Below are 22,415 nucleotides of genomic sequence, written 5' to 3'. Positions count from 1 at the left end.
GCCAGGATCTTCTACTCTCCTACAAACCTACGGCGAGAATCACGGGGGAGCGGCGGCGATTTGGCCGTTGGTGCGGGCGGAGCTCCGGGAGATTTGGGCGAAATGGATTCTGTCGGGAGCACGAGCACCGAAATTTGAAACGTCTGGAAATTACTACACGCACCCAACGCGAGGACGTTACGACCAGGTGGGGACCCCACGTGGGAGGACGAGCGATCGCGAGACAGCGCCGTTCGATTGGATCCAATGGCTCAGCCGCACGACCTCGACGTAGGACCAAAACGAGGTCGACTAGGCGATAGAATTTTCGAATTTAAAATAGAATGAAGTTTTGAAATACGATGACCGAATTATCGGTCACGACGGAACGTGCCACCCCTAGTCGGCATCCGACGGCGTTGTAAAGTTCGGCTCCCCTCGCTCGATCTAGCAGAGGGGAAACAGACATGGAGAGCTCGCCGCCCACCATCACCGTCCACGTGAAGTTCGCCGGCCGAACCATTCCGGTGGTGGTTTCGGCTTCCGCCTCCACGGCGGAACTTAAGCTCCTCCTCCAGCCGCTCACCAACGTCCTCCCCCGCGGCCAGAGGCTCATTTGCAAAGGCACCAAATCCCAAACCCTTACCGCCTGAAGAGGAATTTGCTTTCAGTACCCAATCCTTTGGTGGTCTCTTACTCCCCTCCGATTGCAGGAAAAGTTCTCGTGGAAGCAGCGAGCCTGAGCTCGATGCAGGTGGGTAACGGATCCAAGGTTATGCTCATCGCTTCGGAGGGTCTCCATCAGGGGGTAAATCGCCTCGATCTTACCTAATACGTTCCACCTTTCCCTTTCGTTCTACCTTTATCTTTTTCGGACGTTAATAACCATTTGGTTGCAATGGAGCTTAGTTCGTCATACCGCGAGCATGCGCACAAGTTCCATTTCAGTCAGCTGAGCTTTTATGTTGACTCGAAATTGAACGGTAATACTTCGTTATGCGGATAGTGAGCTTGACTTTACTTCAGCCGTCAGTTTGATGCCCTTACTTTTGAATCATTGGGATTTTCTGATGGTTAGGGGAAATTTCTGCAAAGTCATAGTTCCACAATGCAATGTTACACAAACTAAAGCGAGGCAAATTTGAGAGCAGGGCTGACATGTTATCTAATTTGTTACAATCAACTTGTCACTACTTTCCAACAGGACGGTCCTATCACTAAGAATAGCAGTGGTCCGGCAGCAAGTGCAAAGAGGATCTCAAATGTCAAGGAAAATCACACACAAAAACAGGAGATTGTCAGCAAAAGCCGAGCGGAGCGATGGAAGATAACAGGTGTTATTGCATTATCTGATTCCAGCTTAAAGGTATCTGATTCCAACTTGTTTGCAATACCTTTACACAAATGTAAAGCAACACAGTATAGCTGCGATTTGAAGATTGTGAAACATCCAGTAGGCACCATTCTATGAAAACTGAAGTGCATGTGTCAATTGTGGTGCAGAAATACAATCCATGGTTGTTCTCCCAATCACCAAGAAATTCTATTATAACATCAATAACCCATACATTACCTCTAGCTTTCTATATCATGGATTTTAAGCATTTTATTTCTAATTTTGAATGTCTAATTAGACAACAACAACAACAACAACAACAACAACAACAACCAAACCTTTCAGTCCCAAACAAGTTGGGGTAGGCTAGAGTTGAAACCCATAAGATCTCGAAGCCAAGTCATGGTTCCGGAACGTGGATAGCTAACTTCCACGCACCCCTGTCCATGAATATCGACAAAGATTTAGCCATGGACAGGGGTGCGTGGAAGTTAGCTATCCACGTTCCGGAACCATGACTTGGCTTCGAGATCTTATGGGTTTCAACTCTAGCCTACCCCAACTTGTTTGGGACTGAAAGGCTTGGTTGTTGTTGTTGTCTAATTTCCCCCTAGTGTTGCATTTTGGGACTTACTTTTTGTGGTTATCTTTCAAACAGGCAGTACCTGAAGAAGTCTGGGACTGTGGCTCCTCAGTACGAGTACTAGATGTCTGTAACAACTCTATTGAAGCAATTCCACAGAAAATTGTTGCCCTTAAATCATTAAATGTAATTGTTCTTTCCGGACTAGCTGGTTGATCGATTTTCTTCTTTCATAGGGAGATGTATCTGAAAGTTCATATTTTTGTTCTTGTAGAAATTGTTGGTAACTGCCAATGATATATCTGATGAGGGAATCTGCTGGGAAGGTCTATCACGTGTTCAGGGACTAATAGTTTTATCTTTAAGCCAAAATCGGTAGGTCTGATTGCTCAGAATCCTGTTATGTTATTCGTACTGAAAATATTATTTTGCAAGGGGGTAGAGAAAAACCTTAGTCTCTTATAATCCCCTGTAATATATTATTTCTCCCCATCTATTATATTTGTGCTCTTATGATCCACCTGTAAAATTTTGCTACTATCTCTTATGCGTCTTTCTTGAATCAGCCACTCTGACCATTGACCCAACATGTTGACTGAGAACAACAGATATCTGGCACACAACTGAAACACGCAGCTTCATATGTTGAAATAACAGTAGAACAATTAATATTGTAATTTATTAGATTTTTTTTCTCAATCACTTGTGTTGGAACCCTGTAGTTTCTTACTTGCTTAATTATCTGGGGCAAGTTGCACTTCTATCTAGTAATCTTTTGTGGTTGATTGTACAATTAAAACTAGTTTTACTTTGAGTTATCAAAATAACCATTACATTCTTGTTTACGATCTGGTTCTTGACTACCACCATTTAAAGAACTCGTCACTTGACTTTCCTCCTGCTATCGAGATGTATGTATAAAATTACCTTCCGGCGGAAAGGGATTGTTTCATAGTCCCCTTTAAAACAAAATACCTCTTTCCCACTGACTTTTACTTGCAAGACTAAACAGTCTGATCTTTAGTCTGGACATGCATCTTTAGAACACAGGAGAACAAGATGGTGCGTTTATATATTTTGGCTTTACCTTGCAGATTGGTTACTTTACCTCCGAGTTTGGGCTCATTGACCTTTCTACGTGAACTTCGCATTGCAAATAACATGCTTGGTAACCTACCTGTTGAAATAGGTTTGCTGAAGCAGCTAGAGATCTTGATAGCAAATAATAATAGGTAATGTGTTGAACTCACCAGTTGCTGGACTTGCAGCACCTCATTGATGTTATCTCATGTTTTGATATGCTGACATCAGAATATACACTTTCTACTTAGGATTGCTTAGTGCTAGGATTGCTTATCTGTATGTTCAATTCTTAATTTTCTGATGATGATCCCATCATAGTTTGTAGGGTTGGAATGATGGAAAAAAACGTCAGGTTTGTTAGTGCTAATTTCTATAATGATCTTTAATACTTGCAGGCTTGCATCTTGCAAGTTGTACTATAGATCTTGTAAGCTGTTCCATGAACATCCTGTCGTGCCTAAAAATATGGGAATTACATTGGTATTGTTTGGTTCAAAAATTTAAAGCTTTGAATGCTAGAAGTTCTACTATAGATCTTCCACTTTCTGACATGATATTCACTTGTTGGCAGGATAACGTTGTTGCCTTCCTCTATAGGAGACTGTGAATCTCTCATTGAGGTGTGTGCCTTTTCTCTTTTCCCCCCATTTCTGGTCCTTACATTCTTCTATGGCAGTACATACTGAGCACTCCGGTGCATTGGTTACACTGGTTTGAGGAATTGGATGAGGCGATCCATGTCCTGTCCGATCCCCACCCTGAACTTAATTCACTTGTTTGGAGGGGTGGAAAAAGTTGTTCATCACCAATTCATCCGTTGTACACCAAAAATAAGTGATGATCCAACAATGCACCCACCTATCCTAGTAACACCTCATGAACTCTTTTGGTCTTGCATTTGGCATTTTAATTCACCAAAGTTGTCTTCATCAGGTTAACTTATCATCAAATCTTTTAGCTGAGCTACCAGAGGCTTTTGGAAACCTTCAAAATCTAAAGGTATGTCCCTATAGCTACATGTGAAGAAGTGCTCCCAACCAAATACTCCCTTCGTATTGGTTGTAACATCTTATATTATAGGATGGAAGGAGTACATGCACATGTAGTACTAAAATATGTTTCATGCCTATTATATTAGTCCCTCCGTTCCTTTTTGTGAGGTGTATAAATACTGTCCAAAGAAACAGTGCAAAGTTTGACCAAGTTTATAGAGAAAAAACTATCAGCATCTAAAATACTATATTTCATTTGATAGTTTTTAATAAAGAAATATAGCAGCTATTCTTGTACGCTCTATACCATAACAATATAAGCCGCTATTAATGTGAAATATTTTCCTTCATGCTATTTTCTGACCTCATGACTTGCGAGAAAGAAAATCACGATGGTTAAACTGTTTGGTTGTATTGCACTTCTTTACTAAATTAGAGCATGGATTAGTTCCATTTTATTTAGTCGGTACTTGCTATCTTGCATTTATGTGACTTATCGTTGCTCTCTTATGCTGACAAGAAAACACTGTAGTATTCATTGTTTGTAAAACCTTTCTTCCAACAGACTTTGATTATAAGGAATAATGGTCTTAATTCCTTACCATCAACTTTATTCAAGAAGTGCTGGCGGCTGACCACACTTGATCTCCATGGCACTGGAATCACAAATGATATTCTTCGACAGGTATAAGTTCCCGAAAAGGCTCACACATTGTTAGTTTTCATCATCATTCCAGTGGAACTAAGAAAGATGGCTACATGCTTACCTTTGGAGTTGGAAAATTCAGCTTCACCATCTGAAATCTCCTGCCACCATAATGAAGTTTCCATATTTATACAACCATATTAATAAGTGCTCTATTTGTTCCGACATTCGATGAAATTCTTTACCTTTTCTTGAAGAAATATGGTGAGATTCGTTTATTGCATGTTGGGCCTTGTCTTGGATGGAGACATTTTACAGCGCTGATGCCATTTTACTTGTCTGAAGCAGGTTGAGGGCTGGGAGGAGTTTGATGAACGTAGGCGGCAGAAGTATCAAAAACAGCTGGATTTCCGTGTGGGATCATCAGGCGTCTTCGATGAAGGTGCGGATGATAGCGACAGGCGTTCATAATTGCTTCGCTTGCCATGTGATTTTCTGCCTCTTGAACAAACCAAGAGCTGATGTTAATCCTAACATTGTGGATGCATACCTGTGTTTTCTTCTCTTTTTTCATCACGCTTTAAGACCAAGAGATGGAAAAGGGTGGTTACTCTTTAGTCACTAGTAATATTCGCATGTATTGTAGCTTCTAATGCTTACATAAAGGTAAAAAAATTGGATATTGTCTAGTACGTTGTTGCGAAAACTGATATGTCAGGTGGATTAACCCGCTAAGTACGTTCACGTATCTATGCTACTGGATGACAGACCACAGACCGATTTGCCCCACTACAAAGATTGTGTCTAGGAATGTCATGAGAGAGAAATCGCTCATATTTCATCAATTCCTGGCTGAGTTAAGAACTCTAAAAGTAGAACCAATAGCAGAGAAGGTATATATGATATACATGTTATAAATATTTTCCTTAAAAACACTTGTTGCGGTTTACAAAGTATTTGATATTTGGTCTTTGAGAAAAGTAGAACCAATAGCAAGGGAAGTCATCAATAGAGAAGGTATATATGACATACATGTTATAAATATTTTCCTTAAAAACACTTGTTACGGTTTACAAAGTATTTGATATTTGGTATGTTTTATTGGAAAACTAAACCTACTGTTTGAGAGTTGTTTGGATAAAATGAGGTGATAATGCGTGTTGATGGCAAGCAAGATAGTTGATGGCCAACGAACACTCTCCCTCAACATCTATCATTTGAATTAGTCAAATGGATATTGATAAGGGGTGGCCCGATCTTCTCAGTAAGCAACGGTGGTGATGATGATCACGGGGTGATTGCAGCGGAGGTAACTTGTTGAAGTGGATGATAACTTGTATGATGTAACGAGATCTCTCGATTGGTCCCTGTCGCCAATGCAACAGCTCTCAACCCTGCAAGATATTCGCAACTCCACACACTTGCGCACGTAGCCGCCGACCACGAAGCGGTAAGTTGCAACCTTCTAATTCCCAATGGAATAGCAGATCACACAAGACTTTCAGATCTACACAATATCAAGCAATATGGTGTAGGGATTCAATAGTTTTGCAGAGCAAACAACTAAGAACTAGGGTTTATCTTAAACGTGGTCTCAAGCAACTTTGGGGGCGTCCTGGACACTTATATAGGCGTCCGGGACGACCTCAGATCGAAAAAGTACGAGAATAACCGACCCAGAATAGATCTGGTCGAGACAGACTCGGACACGGTCGGTCAGGGGGCCGGTCGACCGGGCCTGGGACCGGGCTGGCCGGTTCAAACCGGGCTAGGGACCGGGTGGCAACCGGGCGGGTGAATTGTTGCGTAGTAACCCGTCCGGTTGGCATCAGCATGGCGCCCGGTTGGCGCCGGGGTGAATCCGGTCTGCCGCCCGGTTGGACCGGGCCAGCGACCGGGCGCGCCGGCGTGGCGGCCGGTCTGACCGGGTGCTGGGCCGACCTGGACTTCTTCTGCTCCTCTCGCGCATGCCTCCCGCTCCTCCGTCGCGCGACCATGAGATATCTTCATGTCCAGCTCCATGTCCAGCTTCACGTCCATCTTCACGTCCAGCTGCTCCTCTCCTCCTCGTGCGATGCTTGTCTCCTCTTCATACCTGATGATACATAAGTAGCAAGACTTAGGCAGTATAAAGTTCTCATCAATCAAAGTATCGTTTAGAAACAAGTTCACCTGTTGTTTAAGTAGCTTCGCACGAGCCATTGTAATAGGTCCAATCCGAACTTCATTGGACTTGAGCTTCACAGCAGGTTCATCTTTATCTTATAATGATGGAGGTAGTGGTGTGGTAGGGATGTCCTCATCATCCCCCCCTTCAAAAGGCGTCGACCTCGACGCTCCAAGGTCTTCTCTGTCATATGGTGTCAAATCAGCAACATTGAAAGAATTACTGACACCAAACTCATCAAGTGGAAGATCTATCGAGTATGCATTATCGTTGATCTTGGCAAGCACTTTGTAAGGACCAGCACCACGAGGAAGCAACTTGGACTTCCGCAGCTTCGGGAACCTATCCTTGCGAAAATGTACCCATACCATATCACCAGGCTTGAACAACATCTTTTTGCGCTTCTTGTTCATCCTTGCAGCATTGCTCTTGCCTTTCTTCTCTATCAACTCTTTAGTCTTCACATGGATCTTTCGCACAAAATATGCCCTCTTGGATGCCTCCATATTAACTCTCTCATGTATGGGCAAAGGCAACAAGTCAAGTGGAGTAATGGGTTTGAAACCATACACCACCTCAAAAGGACACAGCTTCGTGGTAGAGTGTACCGCCCTGTTGTAAGCAAACTCCACATGTGGCAAACACTCTTCCCACTCCTTCAGGTTCTTCTTGATCATGGATCTCAACAGTTGTGACAAGGTTCGATTCACCACCTCAGTTTGACCATCAGTTTGGGGATGACAAGTAGTACTGAAAAGTAGCTTTGTCCCCAGCTTTCCCCATAGCGTCTTCAAAAAGTAGCTCATAAACTTCACGTCACGATCAGAAACAATAGTCTTCGGGACTCCATGTAGTCGTACAATCTCCCTGAAAAACAGGTTAGCAATATGCGACGCATCGTCGCTCTTGTGGCAGGCAATAAAGTGTGACATTTTAGAAAATCTGTCCACTACCACAAATATAGAATCATGGCCTCTTTTAGTATGCGGCAAACCTAACACAAAATCCATACTAATATACTCCCAAGGTGTAGTAGGTGCCGGTAAAGGAGTATACAAACCCTGAGGCTTCAGCTTGGACTTGGACTTTTTACAAGTAATGCACCTCTTCACATACCTGTCCACATCTCGCCTCATCTTTGGCCAATAAAAGTGATCAGCGAGCATAAGTAGCGTCTTCTCACGCCCAAAGTGACCCATCAAACCTCCAGCATGTGATTCCTGCAATAAGAACAAAAGCACAGATGATTCTGGAACACATAGTTTGTTAGCTCTAAACAAGAACCTATCATGTATGTGATATTTTTCCCATGCTTTACCAATAACACACAAGCGGTATGGTTCAGCCAAATCATGATCAGTGGCATACAAATCACATAGTACTTCTAATCCAGGAATTTTAACATCAAGATGAGTTAATAGAATAGATTTCCTAGATAGAGCATCAGCAACAATATTATCTTTTCCCTTCTTATGCTTAATAATGTATGGAAAAGACTCAATGAACTCAACCCACTTAGCAAGACGCCTATGCAAAGTAGATTGGGCTTTCAGATATTTCAAAGCTTCATGATCAGAATGTATGATAAATTCTTTTGGCCACAAATAATGTTGCCAGACCTCAAGAACTCTAATTAAAGCATACAATTCTTTATCATATATAGGATATTTCAACTTAGCACCAGAAAGTTTCTCAGAAAAATATGCAATTGGGCGACCCTCTTGCATCAACACAACACCAATTCCAATACCACTAGCATCACATTCAATCTTAAATTGCTTATTGAAATCAGGAAGTGCAAGCAACGGTGCAGAAGTTAACAATCTTTTAAGTTCATCAAAAGCATGATCTTGGGCAACGCCCCACTCAAATGCAACACCCTTTTTAGTCAATTCATTCAAAGGTGCAGCAATAGTACTAAAATTGGGCACAAAACGGCAATAAAACCCAGCTAGACCATGAAAACTTCTTACTTGACTCACATTCATGGGAGTAGGACAATTTTGAATAGCTTCAATTTTAGACACATCTACTTCTACTCCATGCACTTAGAGACAACATAACCCAGAAATATGACCTTATCTTTGCAAAATGTGCACTTCTCAAGATTACCATAGAGTTTACTATCACGCAACACTTGCAAAACATGTCGAATATGTATAGTATGATCAGATTCATTGCGGATGTAGATTAATATGTCATCAAAATACACAACCACAAACTTGCCAATAAAATCACGCAAAACATGGTTCATCAGTCTCATGAAAGTGCTAGGTGCATTAGTTAAACCAAAAGGCATTACTAACCACTCATATAAACCAAATTTTGTTTTAAAGGCTGTTTTCCACTCATCCCCTTCTTTCATCCTAATTTGATGATAACCACTACGCAAATCAATTTTAGTAAAAACAGCATCACCACTCAATTCATCTAGCATATCCTCTAAACGGGGAATAGGATGCCGATATCGAATAGTAATGTTGTTTATCGCTCTACAATCTACGCACATACGCCATGTACCATCTTTCTTAGGAACAAGAATAACAGGAACAACACAAGGACTAAGGCTTATGCGGATATAACCTTTATCGAGTAGCGCTTGTACTTGCTTCTGTATCTCCTTCGTCTCTTCGGGGTTCGTTCTATATGGTGCCCGATTGGGTAGCGAAGCTCCGGGAATTAAGTCGATTGGATGCTCAATACCTCGCAATGGTGGAAGTCCTGCGGGTACCTCATCCGGAAACACGTCGCCAAATTCCTGCAAAACATTAGAAACACCAAGAGGAAGAGGGGTCATATCGTTAGAAACCAAAACCGTACCCCTGTACAAGAGCACAAGAGGCATGGCTGTAGGACCCTCGCTAAATTCTCTCATGTCTTCTTTGGTGGCTAATGAGACTAAGGAATTCACTCTCTCACTTTTCGTTATATCACTCACGACATTACAATTTTCTCTCCTATCTAAATTTGATGTGGTGACATAGGCTGTAAGTTAATTTTCTTGCCCTTGAACTCCAAGTGATATGTATTGGCACGGCCATTGTGTTGCACAGAACGGTCATAGAGCCAAGGCCGACCCAATAATAGGTGACACACCGTCATAGGAACCACATCAAAATCAATGGAATCCTTATACTGTCCAATAGCAAATTCAACACGCACCATGTGGTTTACCTTCATCTCACCATTGTCGCTCAACCACTGAATATAGTATGGATGCGGGTGCGGTAGATACTTCAACTTCAGCTTGGTACACAACTCCTTGCTTGCTAAATTGCGGCAACTCCCGCCGTCAATAATGACCCTGCAAGCCTTGTCAGGACCAACTAAAGCCTTTGTTTGGAACAAATTGCAGCGCTGAGTAGATGCACTAGGCAATACATTAAGAGCACGCTGCGACACAACAATAGTGCGAGCATCAGACGGATATGCATCTTCACCATCAGTGTCATAGTCATCATCGTCTGGAGCATTAAGATCAACATCATCTCCAGTCTCATTCTCATTGTCCTCATTGATAATCATGACTTTACGGTTAGGACAATCCCTCTTGAAGTGAACTTTGCCACCACATGTATGACAAGCCATATCACGATTGCGCGTAGTAGACATGTTAGAGCCACTCGTACTTGCAGCAGATTCGGACTTCTTTGTGTTAGACACATTGGAGACCGGCTTGCTAGACGGAGTAGAGTAGGGTGCGGAGCGCGTCGATGGCGCCGGCGCCGTAGGTGGGGGCGCACGAGGCATGAAGCGCCCAGCTCCTGAAGTTCGACCTTTAACCTTTGCTTCGTCATCCAACTATGATTCAGCTTCTCTTGCATGATGTAACAATTGATTCATATTGGTGTAACTGTAGTGGCGAACAATGCCTTTGATATCATACTTCAAGCCGTTGAGGAAACGCTGCATTGTCATCTCAAGAGACTCACGGACACGGCCACGCTGCATAAGCATCTCCATCTCCATGTAGTATTCATCCACAGTCTTCACACCTTGTCTCAATAGGGTCAACTTATCAAATATATTCCACAAGTAATTTGTAGGCACAAAGCGAGAAGTCATCGCCTCCTTCATAGCACGCCATGTGTGAATAGGTTGCTCACCATCCTCGTCTCGGTTACGAACAAATGCATCCCACCAACGCAATGCATAGCCACCAAATTCGGAAGAAGCAAGCTTGATCTTCCTATCTTCAGTGTAGTTGGGATGTAAATTCCATAACTTCTCAATCTTGAGCTCCCAAGTGAGGTATTCTTCAACATTAGCACCTCCTTCAAACTTGGGTATGGAGAATTTAGGCTTACCCAATCCATCTTCTTTCTCAAAACCACGACCAGGGCGTCGTTGGTCAATAAGACCACGAGGGTGATTACCACGTGGCGCACCACGAGCATTGTGTGCGTCATCTTGAAGCTCAGGATCTTCGTCGTCGTCTTGTTGTTGTTGATTGGTGAGATTTTCAACCGTCATTTGCAAAGTTTAAAGAGCGCGTTGGATATCCGTCATTTGATATTTCATTGTAGTGACGATCTCACATGTAGTATCCAGCTTCTGGGAGATCCCTTGGACCGTTCCCCTAAGAGCATCACTTTGAGTGCAGGATTCACGTCGCATCTCATTACGAAGAGCTTGATACTCCCTCCATGTGATGATATATGCAGAATCCTTGTTTTCCTGGTTAACAATTTTTTCATCACTAGCAGACATGATTAGTAGGTTAGTGCACTAAATCAAAAATATTTGGTGGTACTCTCACAACTCACTCAAAAACTGATAAGAAAAGGAGATCTTACCATTCCAAAATAAATTAGTGTTGCTTACCACTTGTAGTAACAACTAGTGCACATATGTAGCGAAGCGAATATCAAGGGTATAAGAACAAATCACATGGCAAAGCAGGATATATGTGGGGCTGTAGGTGGGCTACCTATTTGCACCAATAAAAAGCTCTAGCGCTGACCGTAGACAACCAATGATACTCACACAAGGCGATAAATGTGGCAATGCAACTATATGGATGAAAGGTTGCAATGCACTAGAGATACGCTAGCAAAGCTCAATGAAACAGGCAGAAGATTGCTCAACTACAGGTGCAGTAAAGTAAACTTAGGCCTACACTTGATTCTTCTAGCACTTCACTTTTCTTTTTGGATTTTCTTTTTGTAGAACACGCAGCTATGTAGCTCTTTTTGCTTCTTTTCTATTTTCTGTTTTTTAAACTCAACTCCTTGATAACACGGCCAACAAAATATGCAAAGCACCAAACCCTAATGAGCAGCCTGTCGAGCGGTAAAACTAGTCTCTTCTGGGGAAGTTCCTAGTCACTTATATCGATAGGTTGTGGCTATGGTTGGGAAAAGCACACTGTACGCTATGTGGACTCGGAGTAACAATAACTAAAACTAGATGAAAGTAGAGACTCAAACCCTAAAAACTAGATGAAAGAAAAAGATACGCAAAAATAACTACGAAAAGCAACTAAAACTTGAAATTAGTGCAATCTAAGGCTATGGCAAACCCTAACCCTAATTTTTTTTGCCTTTTTCTGGATAGGAAACACTCACAACTCAACTATGGGGTGGATTGTGGATGGCTTACCGAGGGAACCCGAGAATCTGATACCAAGATGATAAGGGGTGGCCCGATCTTCTCAGTAAGCAACGGTGGTGATGATGATCACGGGGTGATTGCAGCGGAGATAACTTGTTGAAGTGGATGATAACTTGTATGACGCAACGAGATCTCTCGATTGGTCTCTGTCGCCAATGCAACAGCTCTCAACCCTGCAAGATATTCGCAACTCCACACACTTGCGCACGTAGCCGCCGACCACGAAGCGGTAAGTTGCAACCTTCTAATTCCCAATGGAACAGCAGATCACACAAGACTTTCAGATCTACACAATATCAAGCAATATGGTGTAGGGATTCAATAGTTTTGCAGAGCAAACAACTAAGAACTAGGGTTTATCTTAAACGTGGTCTCAAGCAACTTTGGGGGCGTCCTGGGCACTTATATAGGCGTCCGGGACGACCTCGGATCGAAAAAGTACGAGAATAACCGACCCAGAATAGTCTGGTCGAGACAGACTCGGACACGACCGGTCTGGGGGCAGTCGACCGGGCCTGGGACCGGGCTGGCCGGTTCAAACCGGGCCAGGGACCGGGTGGCAACCGGGCGGGTGAATTGTCGCGTAGTAACCTGTCCGGTTGGCATCAGCATGGCGCCCGGTTGGCACCGGGGTGAATCCGGTCTGCCGCCCGGTTGGACCGAGCCAGCGACCGGGCGCGTCGGTGTGGCGGCCGGTCTGACCGGGTGCTGGGCCGGCCTGGACTTCTTCTTCTCCTCTCACGCATGCCTCCCGCTCCTCCCTCGCGCGACCATGAGATATCTTCATGTCCAGCTCCATGTCCAGCTTCACGTCCATCGTCACGTCCAGCTGCTCCTCTCCTCCTCGTGCGATGCTTTTCACCTCTTCATACTTGATGATACATAAGTAGCAAGACTTAGGCAGTATAAAGTTCTCATCAATCAAAGTATCGTTTAGAAACAAGTTCACCTGTTGTTTAAGTAGCTTCGCACGAGCCCTTGTAATAGGTCCAATCCGAACTTCATTGGACTTGAGCTTCACAGCAGGTTCATCTTTATCTTGTAATGACGGAGGTAGTGGTGTGGTAGGGATGTCCTCATCAGATATGGATAAATATTTTCAATTGTTATGAGTGTGAACCTTATTTGCATGTCTTGCATCTCGCAAGACAATTGTTCATATGAGTCGGTTGTCCTTCTTATGAATAAAGTATTTTATCTTCACATTTGGTTATGAATGAGTTATCGATGGTGATAGATTGAACGTTTATAAAAACACTAAAATGCTAGAAAATATATCCAAACTTAATAATGACATCATTTTCGAATGACACTACCGTTTAATTCATGTTGGTATTATGTGCTTCATTCCGATGAATCACAAGGTCTTTAGAACTTTGATCTTTTGACACTTGTAAATTATGCCTTAGGAATAAAACTCCGCGTTCTAGTAAAGTGGATTGTGCGCTAAAAATTATTGAGATCATAGATAATGATGTACTGGATTTCAGCAAGTAGTGGATACCATTGTTTCGTAAACTTCATTGTTGATTTAAGTGAATATGTGTATTTTCTAAATGAAACATAACTCTAAAACTATTTGATGGGAGCAAGGAATTTCAGAATGAAGAAGGGTATTAATTAACAAGAAAAAGAGTCTCTGCGATTTGATCAAAGTGGCGAATTTTTTGAGTTATGTTTTCTTGCATATAGACTTGTGAAAGGTCTGCCACAAATTAAAATGTTTGAAATATATCAATGTGTTGATATGACTAAAATATCGTAATCATACTCTATTATACGGTTTGAATTATCTCTTATCGTGTTATTATTATTTAGAGTTAGCATTTAAAGAATAGCAAACACTCATTCTAAATAGGGAACCATCTAAAATTCATGAAAATTTTGAGTTACAAGATAATTTTAAGTTAAGATCAATAAAGCTTTGAAATGTATTCTTAGTACTCCCTGCATTCCAAAATGTAAGGCGCCTACGTTTTAGCCAAAAGTCATCATATTCTAAGTTTGACCAAGTTTATACGAGAAAATATGAATATCTACAATATCAAGTGGACATTCTGAGAAACTATACTTTCTACCGAATCTATTGATATTGATTTGGTATTGTGAATGTTTATATTTTTACGTATAAATTTGATCAAAATAAAATTATGTTGACTTTTAACTAAATCTTAGGCGTCTTACATTTTGGGATGAAGGGAGTAGCTATGAATACATCTTCCACAAAACCAGAGGGGCAAAGCTTGTATTGCCAAATGTGGTACCTTCCTGAGAAAGTCTCGTAAAGGATGGTGATGGATGAAAGTAAAACTAAACCAAGGTAATTGATTTTAGCTCCATATACCAGAGTGGCGCAACGGAATGTGTTATGGGAACCAAGTTCTACAAATAGACGAAAGACAAGATGATAATGATCATGACATCTAAATTTAAGTTTTAATAAAGTGAGTAGGATTCAAAAATACATTCTGCCTCATTGCGAAAATATATTCATGATTCACTTGTCTTGGAATAATACATACCTAAGAACTACAAAGAAGCGCTGATTGACCTAAATACGAGAAATGACTTAGAAGTCATGCAATCCTAAAATGAGTTACATTTAAGATTACCAAGGTATTTTGATACTTGATCTTATTAAGTAAATATGTTAATTGATTTTTTAAAAAATAAATGAAACTTCAAGAAAGATATAAAGCTCGGTTTGTCACAAAGAATGGTTTACGGATTCAAAGGATTGACTACAAAATGTAGCGATGCTTGAGTCATTAGGATTTTAACTAGCAAATACTACAATTTGTGAATTGATAAAGTTTGTCAAAACTTGCATCTCTTTCAATATCTATATTAAAGAAGAGCTGTAATTGGTACAATAGGCTGATTTACGAATCATATGAATACTAGTGTATCGTAGCTGGAATTTCCGATTTGATGAATGATCAAAGGATTTTGGGATTACCCAAGATATCGAGAAGACATGCATTTGCAATAAACTGAGTGAGATCTATGTAGCTTTTCGCAATCATCATATGAAGATGACACAAGATGTGTGGGAGCTAAGTGAGTTTCCTCGACTCATATGCAGTTGAGCTCGTTTTTCCTGATCTTAGATATGTGGCTAGCATATTTGAGTGAGAGCTTAACCATGACATATCATGGAAGCTATAAGTGGTACTTATGATTATTTAAAATAGTAAATGTTCTATGAATGAATTTTAAAATTAAATTATTAAAAGGTCTATCAAGATGGTCCAATACGATTTAATAAATATCAAGTCGAGATACTTTCCTAGCTTAGATTCTGATGAAGTTCACAATAGAACTAGCTAACGAGTGACAATGGTTATATGAGAAAAAAGGGACGTGTTACATCCCCTTATGCCTGTTGAAAGGGTGAGGCTATCGACTAGAAGGGGGGGTTGAATAGGAGCTACACAAGTTTTTACCTTTTCAATTTTTAGAGTGGAAGCGGGAAAGTAAAGGTGATTGTTTGAAGTAAACGATGAACCTATATGCGATGCAAAGAGAATGGAAACACAAGTAATAGCGAGCGAGAGAGAGGGAAGCGATACAACCGAGAGCAAGCGGAGATGAGAAGCGATATGTTTCCCGTAGTTCCTTCCACAAGAGCAAGTACATCTACGTTGAGTAGGTGTGGCACCACAAAGGTTCCAACCGCCACAAATGTAGGGTTCGTAGCATAGAAAAAAAATTCCTACCGCAAGAACGAACAACAAACAAAGATCTAATCTACTAGATTGTAGCAATGAGATGGGATCAACATACCCACGAAGATCGCTAAGCGTTTAATGAGATGGATCTCATGGTTGATGTAGTCGATCACTTGCCACTCTCAGGAGTGAGTAGAAGATCCCATTGGTGCCATAATCGAGAAGCACCTCCGCACTCGGTCACACGTACGGTGTTGATGAAGACGTCCCTCTCCCTATTCCAGCGGGCTGCGGAAGTAGTAGATCCTCCTCGGAATCCCGGCAGCACGACGGCGTGGTGACGGTGGTGGTGGAGATCTCCTGCAGGGCTTCGCCGTCGCCGTGCGAGAGAGAGGTGGAGGAGGGTGGCACTAGTGTTTGGAGAGAGAGGGGTGCGGCCAAGGCAGCCAAGGTGTGGCCGGCCAGCACCCTCTCCTCCTCTTTATATAGGTGGAACACCCAAGGGCCCAAGCCTACTCCTCATAGGAGTCCTAGTGCAAACCTACCATAAAATCAAATAGTCAAACCTAGTCAAAGGTGGACTTGGGGTGGGACTTCCCCCCTCCTTGTTGGTTGGCCGGTCAAGGTGGTGGAGTCCACCATGGACTCCACCTTCCCCTTTAGTGGGTCGGCTAGGGTTGGTGGAGTTCCTCCGGGACTCTACCTTCCTTAGTGAATATTTTGGACAGCCATAGAACCTTCTAGAACCTTCCAAACCTCCGATCAAAAATCACCGGATTATTCCCAAACTTGGAATTCGACTTTCCATATATGAATCTTATTCTTCTGCCCATTCCGGACCTCCTCGTGATGTCCTGGATCCCATCCGAGACTCTAAACAATATTCGGTCTCCATCTCATATTCCATATCTACTTAAACAATATCGAACCTAAAGTGTGTCACCCTACGGTTCGTGAACTATGCAGACATGATCGAGTCACCTCTACGATCAATAACCAATAGCGGGACCTAGAGATCCATAATGGCTCCCACATATTCAATGATGAATTTGTAATTGAAAGAACCATTAACATAGGATACCGATTCCCTTTGTCGCGTGATACTTTACTTATCCGAGGTTAGATTATCGGTATCTCTATACCTAGTTCAACATCGTTACCGATAAGTACTCTTTACTCGTGCGGTGATATGACATCCCTTGTGACCTAGTCACATGCTTGCAAGCTAATTGGATGACATTCCACTGAGAGGGCCTATAGTATATCTATCTGTCATTTGGATGGACAAATCTCACACTTGATCCATACGCTTCAATCCACACTTTCCGAATACTTAACACCACCTTTATAACCACCCAATTACGAAGTGGTGTTTGATGTCATCAAAGCATCCATTCGGTGTAGGTGATTAACATGATCTCATGATCGAATGATTAGGTTACTATGTATCTTAAAGCTTGTAGCAAAACGAACTTAATGACTTGGTCATATGCTACGCTTACTATGGGTGTGTGTCCATCACATCATTCTCCTAATGACATGATCTTGTTATTAATAACATCCAATGTTCACGATCAGAAAACTATGATCATCTATTAATCAACAAGCTAGCTTAAAGAGGCTTACTAGGGACTCTTTTATGTTTACAAAACACACAAGTATTAATGTTTCGGGTTAATACAATTATAGCATGGGATGTAAACATTTATCATGAATACTAAGGTATAACAATAACCACTTTATTATTGCCTCTCGGGCATATCTCCAACAACAAAAGCATCACCTTACTCCTTGTGAGCACACCAGAAAGGCGTACCCACCTTGTCCACTAAGCAAGGACGGTAGAGGCAGCTAACCTTTACACAAAGTTTGGGCACACTCCACAAAGGACAGAGGCTCCCAACAACAGCATGAACTAGTCACAAGAAGATCTCAGATGCTCTCAACAACAAGGACCCCCACGAAGGAGATCTAGGGTTTCCAACTCCACAGAGGAAAAGTATGAGATCACGAAATTTGTTGGGTAGATAGGTACATCTAGTCCTCCTCCTTCGATTCCCAAAGTTTGGGTGTGTTTGATTGGCTAGGGAGGGAGATCCACACGATTGAAGCTCGAGAACTATGGATGAGAGAGAGTTCGCGGGCTTTAACTGGAGGAGCCGTGGACGAGCTCGTTCTAGGGTTAGGAATGATTCTTTTTTCCAACCACAACACATGAGCTATGTTGGACTCTCTTGGGCGGGGCCCATCTAGGGAATTATTTTGTGCGTTGAAGATTTTGCATCATACTACTCACCTATTTGGGCAGTAGTATGAATTGTTACGGGCCTTTAGATGCACGAAAATTAACGGCTGTTATATACTTAAGGGTACCACAAAACAACCATTTTTATCAGGTTTAGCTTTGTTATTATGAATTGGGTAATGTTGGTCAAGGTTTATGTTTAAGCTAAATGTGTTGTACACCCCTAGAAGTCAGGGTTTCTGTGGATGGCTGTTAGCCAGTTCAATGTTTCCAGTGATCTTGTGCCCTCAAGGAAATGCAACGGTATTAGACTACAATACAGCTTTGTGTGTGACAAGGTATTAACTTGTCAATGCCTACGAGTTGTAGACTAGGGTTTAGTTGGAAGTACAGGGCAAGTAGATCTCGAAGGTTTCAGCCGAAAAGTACTCGACGATTATGAAAACTAGGGTTTGAGGACAATGATTTGATGATTTCTGCGTCCCTCGACTCCCCCTTATATAGGAGGCGGAGCCGAGGGATTCGTGTAGTACAAGTTACAGAGTCCGGGAAGGTTTCTAACTCATCCCGCCAGATTACAAATAACACTTCCTATTACAACTCTAGCTTTCCTTAAATATATCTTGGGCTTCCGAATCTTCTTATTCTTCGGGTAGTGGGCCTTCAGTAAACCCCGGGTACTATCTTCGGCAGGCCCATTTGGGATGCCTATGTCAGTGTGCGCAGTCTTTGAAACTTGTAGGACTTTGGAAAGGGGGGGTTGCACACCCAGAACTTAACAAAATATGCCAATTCATAGTAGGTAAAATTGTGACATCAAATCTTCATTTCTTCAAAGAATGGTTAAAATACAACAAGGTTACATCCAATGTTCAAGAAATCGTTAATCTTAACTTATCGGCCAGCCTCAAAATGAAGATTAATCGCTTATCGTCCGATTAATCGATTTTATCGGTTGCCCATTTATCAACTTAATTTTTTGTATATTCTAATTTGCAGCACTCAATTTTGTATAATATGCTATGTAAAAATAATATTGGAGCATTAAGCAGAAGTATCACCTTGATTATTTGCATTTGAATCAATCAAAATGAAAATTTTGAGCTAATGCACAGTTGTACAAGACCATAGGAAGAAAATAACGACTGCCATACAAAATTTCAGTGAAATTTCACGGACAATCAGCCGAAATATCTGTCACTAGAGTGAAAATCGTGCGAAATATCGGCCCTCAGACGGAAAATCGGCCGAAATATCGGTGCAGCGATAAATTAGCCGATATGATGAAATCTTATCGGTTACCACCCGATTCACGATAAATCGGCTGATAAATCGGTATCTCGGCCGATTTTTTGAACAGTGGTTACATCTGAGTAGGCATCTTCGACTTACCTAAAGACTTGTAAGAACCCTCTAGTTTAGAGAGAAACTGAAAAAAAAAATAATAAAAAAAAATCACACGGCACTGGGGTTCTGACTTCTTCCAAGGGTTCTGTTATCAATAAGCTGGGGCGGCTATGCTTAACCTTTGTGTTGCTGGCAACTACAGAACACTGGTGCTTACCTCTTGTCAAGCTCCTCAATCTAAACTACCATATGAACCTTTGGGTTCCCGTCTCATGCTCCCAATGGAATGGTTTGAACAGAAACATTACCAAAGTAAACATATTAGCAGCAGCATAGGCAGACCCCAAAGCAAGCAATCTCCAATTACCAATTACCGGGGAATTAAGAACCACTATGACCAACGGGATTGTGTAGTATCTAAATTCAACCAACTGAGCAGGGACAAGAACTAGAGCAACTGCGAAAGCAAAGGACAATACCCGAACCCTTGTCTGTGATTTCCCTTCAAGATACAGAAAGAAAATGAAGAATCACAGTTTATTATGCTTTTGAAAATAGCCCTCATCTTCTGAATTAAAGGACAATTTTACCTAGGATGTTGATAACTGAAAACCACGAGTACACATAAATTGGAATCAAATTGTATTTCATCATCCAATGAGCTTGGATGACCTTCCTCCAGATATAGAAGGTGTAGTGTCTATTGTCGCAAGGAGATACGGATGGGCAATACTGCACCAAAACAGGAGACTATTAGGGTTCCACAAACATGCACAAGATGAAGAACATTATTAAGTAGAAAAGGAAAATGGAATTAATGATGATCTGCTGACATATTTTTGACTGCAGTTCTATTTCAGCACCTAAAGTGCAAGAGTTCCAAAGTAAATTTTGTGAGCAGTTGATTGCCGTGTAGCTTCAGTTTTAATTTTAGCAAAATGGTGAGCCGGCACTAACACAAATCTCTATGGGTTCTGCTTTTAACAGTTTAATACTTGGAGCAAACTAAACACAGAAGAGGTGTTCAGGTAACATATACCTAAAGAAATGTATGACTACGAAGCTTAAACCAAGTGCCACAAGCATTGCCAGAGAACTAGAAGCTTTGTTCTTAGCATACCCACGGAATAGCTGTGACACTTGTCTGGGAGTAAAATGCAAGGGTAGGAGGGCAGCAGCTGACACTAGACCGAAGTACAAAAACTGCACAAAATGTGGTGAAACAACATGAGCTTCCTTAGCACCTGCGCCACACAAAGCAAGGGATCATGTTTAGCAAACTATAGATTCCTTAATGAACTGCTAAGCCCAATGAAATACGCAGAAAAATGAGCAGCTAAACGTAAAGATTTACCTAGTACTATGCCACCGTTCGAGATTATAAATGCTACAGATACCACAAGAACTAATGCAAATGGTGTAAAAGTGAATAAAACTTTACACTTTGAGTTCCATAACTTGAAGCTGATATCCAATACTTCCTCAATAAAACCTGCATATTACTCATAAATGTTGGATATGATGTAAAATGGATGGCAAGAAAAAGTAGAGATCACATGATCATGCTAGAATTTTAACCTTTGAACAAATGGCTATTTATCATATTCAGAATTAAACCATATATAAACGACAAGGTTTCTAGTGCTAATGTAGAACAAATCAAGCATATTCTAAAAATAATTCTTTTCCATGTCACAATCTTGGAAGAAAGTTTAAATTATTTTGCAACCCTGATTGCAAAACAATATTAAGCATGTCGTTAACAAATCCTAAAGGGGAGCGGAAAGCTTGCAGAAGAAGTTGAAATAGAATATGAAAATTCTTCAGGGAGTACTTACTGATATTGCAATTAGTAGATCCAGAAACAACTCTCCTCTGTCTTATGGAACTATTAGTTCGCCGTCTTCTCAAACTGGCTGTGTTATCCTTGTCTGACACTTCTGTGCTTGACTTATCAGATAATTTACTGTTCTCGTGAGACACATAGTCACTAAGTGGAAGATCTTGCACATATGTAATGGCACCATTGGCAGAAAAAAATAACATCCATATTATATTAGTTTGCCGGAAAAGTATGGAGATGGCACCGAACTGCAGGTGAAAAGGAATACATTTATTCATAATTGCAGGATGTATACAAAAAGTCTAGATAGCAAGAGTATATTAAGTAGCCATACCAAGTACGGTATGGATAATTGTTACAAATGTGTGACTACCTACAAATCATCAAGCTATAAGGTTCTGTTGTGAACACAACAAATAAACAACAACGTATTTGTGCCCACAAAACGCAACTTTATCTCACCAAAATCTACGAAGCACTTAGTTCAAATACTCACCATTGCACTAACCAAAAACCGTTTCTTCAAGCAGAACAGGTACATCGCAAGAACTGCGGCTAATGATGCAACATCAGTATAATAGAGAAAGGTAAAGAACCAGTGAACCGGATACAACGCTACACAAATAGCATAGGCAGTTGCCTTCGTCTTGCCGATCCCTGGCTTGATACATAGAAGCAGGTCATGTAAAAGAACACCGCAGACCATTTCCATTATGATATTAGTTGACCGGAGAAGTGCTGTGGTGCACAGGTGGTGAAAAGCATCTGCTACCTTAATAGCCCATGCACCGGGGAACAAAGAAGCAAGATACACTAGCGAAATGTAGTACCTACAAAATTGCAGAGAACGGTCCATTACAAGGAAAATTTGAGGTTGATGCAATGAGGAGTTATGTAAACTCACAGGCCA

At 41.5% G+C, this 22,415-nt stretch overlaps 1 protein-coding gene and 1 long non-coding RNA gene across 2 annotated transcripts; one reads left to right on the top strand and one right to left on the bottom strand.

Annotated features, from left to right (window-relative positions):
* The first annotated feature begins 367 nt into the window (after nucleotides 1–367).
* On the top strand, nucleotides 368–5,308 carry LOC127299144 (plant intracellular Ras-group-related LRR protein 8). The gene is made up of 10 exons (XM_051329061.1): nucleotides 368–603; nucleotides 693–787; nucleotides 1,184–1,345; nucleotides 1,974–2,084; nucleotides 2,173–2,273; nucleotides 2,993–3,130; nucleotides 3,553–3,601; nucleotides 3,915–3,980; nucleotides 4,539–4,658; nucleotides 4,968–5,308. The coding sequence occupies exons 1-10, from the start codon at nucleotides 447–449 to the stop codon at nucleotides 5,088–5,090; spliced, it is 1,122 nt and encodes a 373-aa protein (XP_051185021.1). The 5' UTR covers nucleotides 368–446; the 3' UTR covers nucleotides 5,091–5,308.
* Nucleotides 5,309–20,124: 14,816 nt separating this feature from the next.
* Nucleotides 20,125–21,257, bottom strand: LOC127347906 (uncharacterized). The gene is made up of 3 exons (XR_011744419.1): nucleotides 21,017–21,257; nucleotides 20,702–20,906; nucleotides 20,125–20,394 (listed from the first exon to the last, which is right to left on the bottom strand). It is a non-coding gene; the product is annotated as an uncharacterized lncRNA (long non-coding RNA).
* Nucleotides 21,258–22,415: the final 1,158 nt, after the last annotated feature.

The sequence above is a fragment of the Lolium perenne genome, chromosome 1 (genome assembly GCF_019359855.2).
Source record: "Lolium perenne isolate Kyuss_39 chromosome 1, Kyuss_2.0, whole genome shotgun sequence".
Taxonomy (NCBI): Eukaryota; Viridiplantae; Streptophyta; class Magnoliopsida; order Poales; family Poaceae; genus Lolium; species Lolium perenne.
The sequence above is the reverse complement of the archived record's forward strand: the minus strand, read 5'-3'. Positions and strand labels throughout refer to the sequence as shown.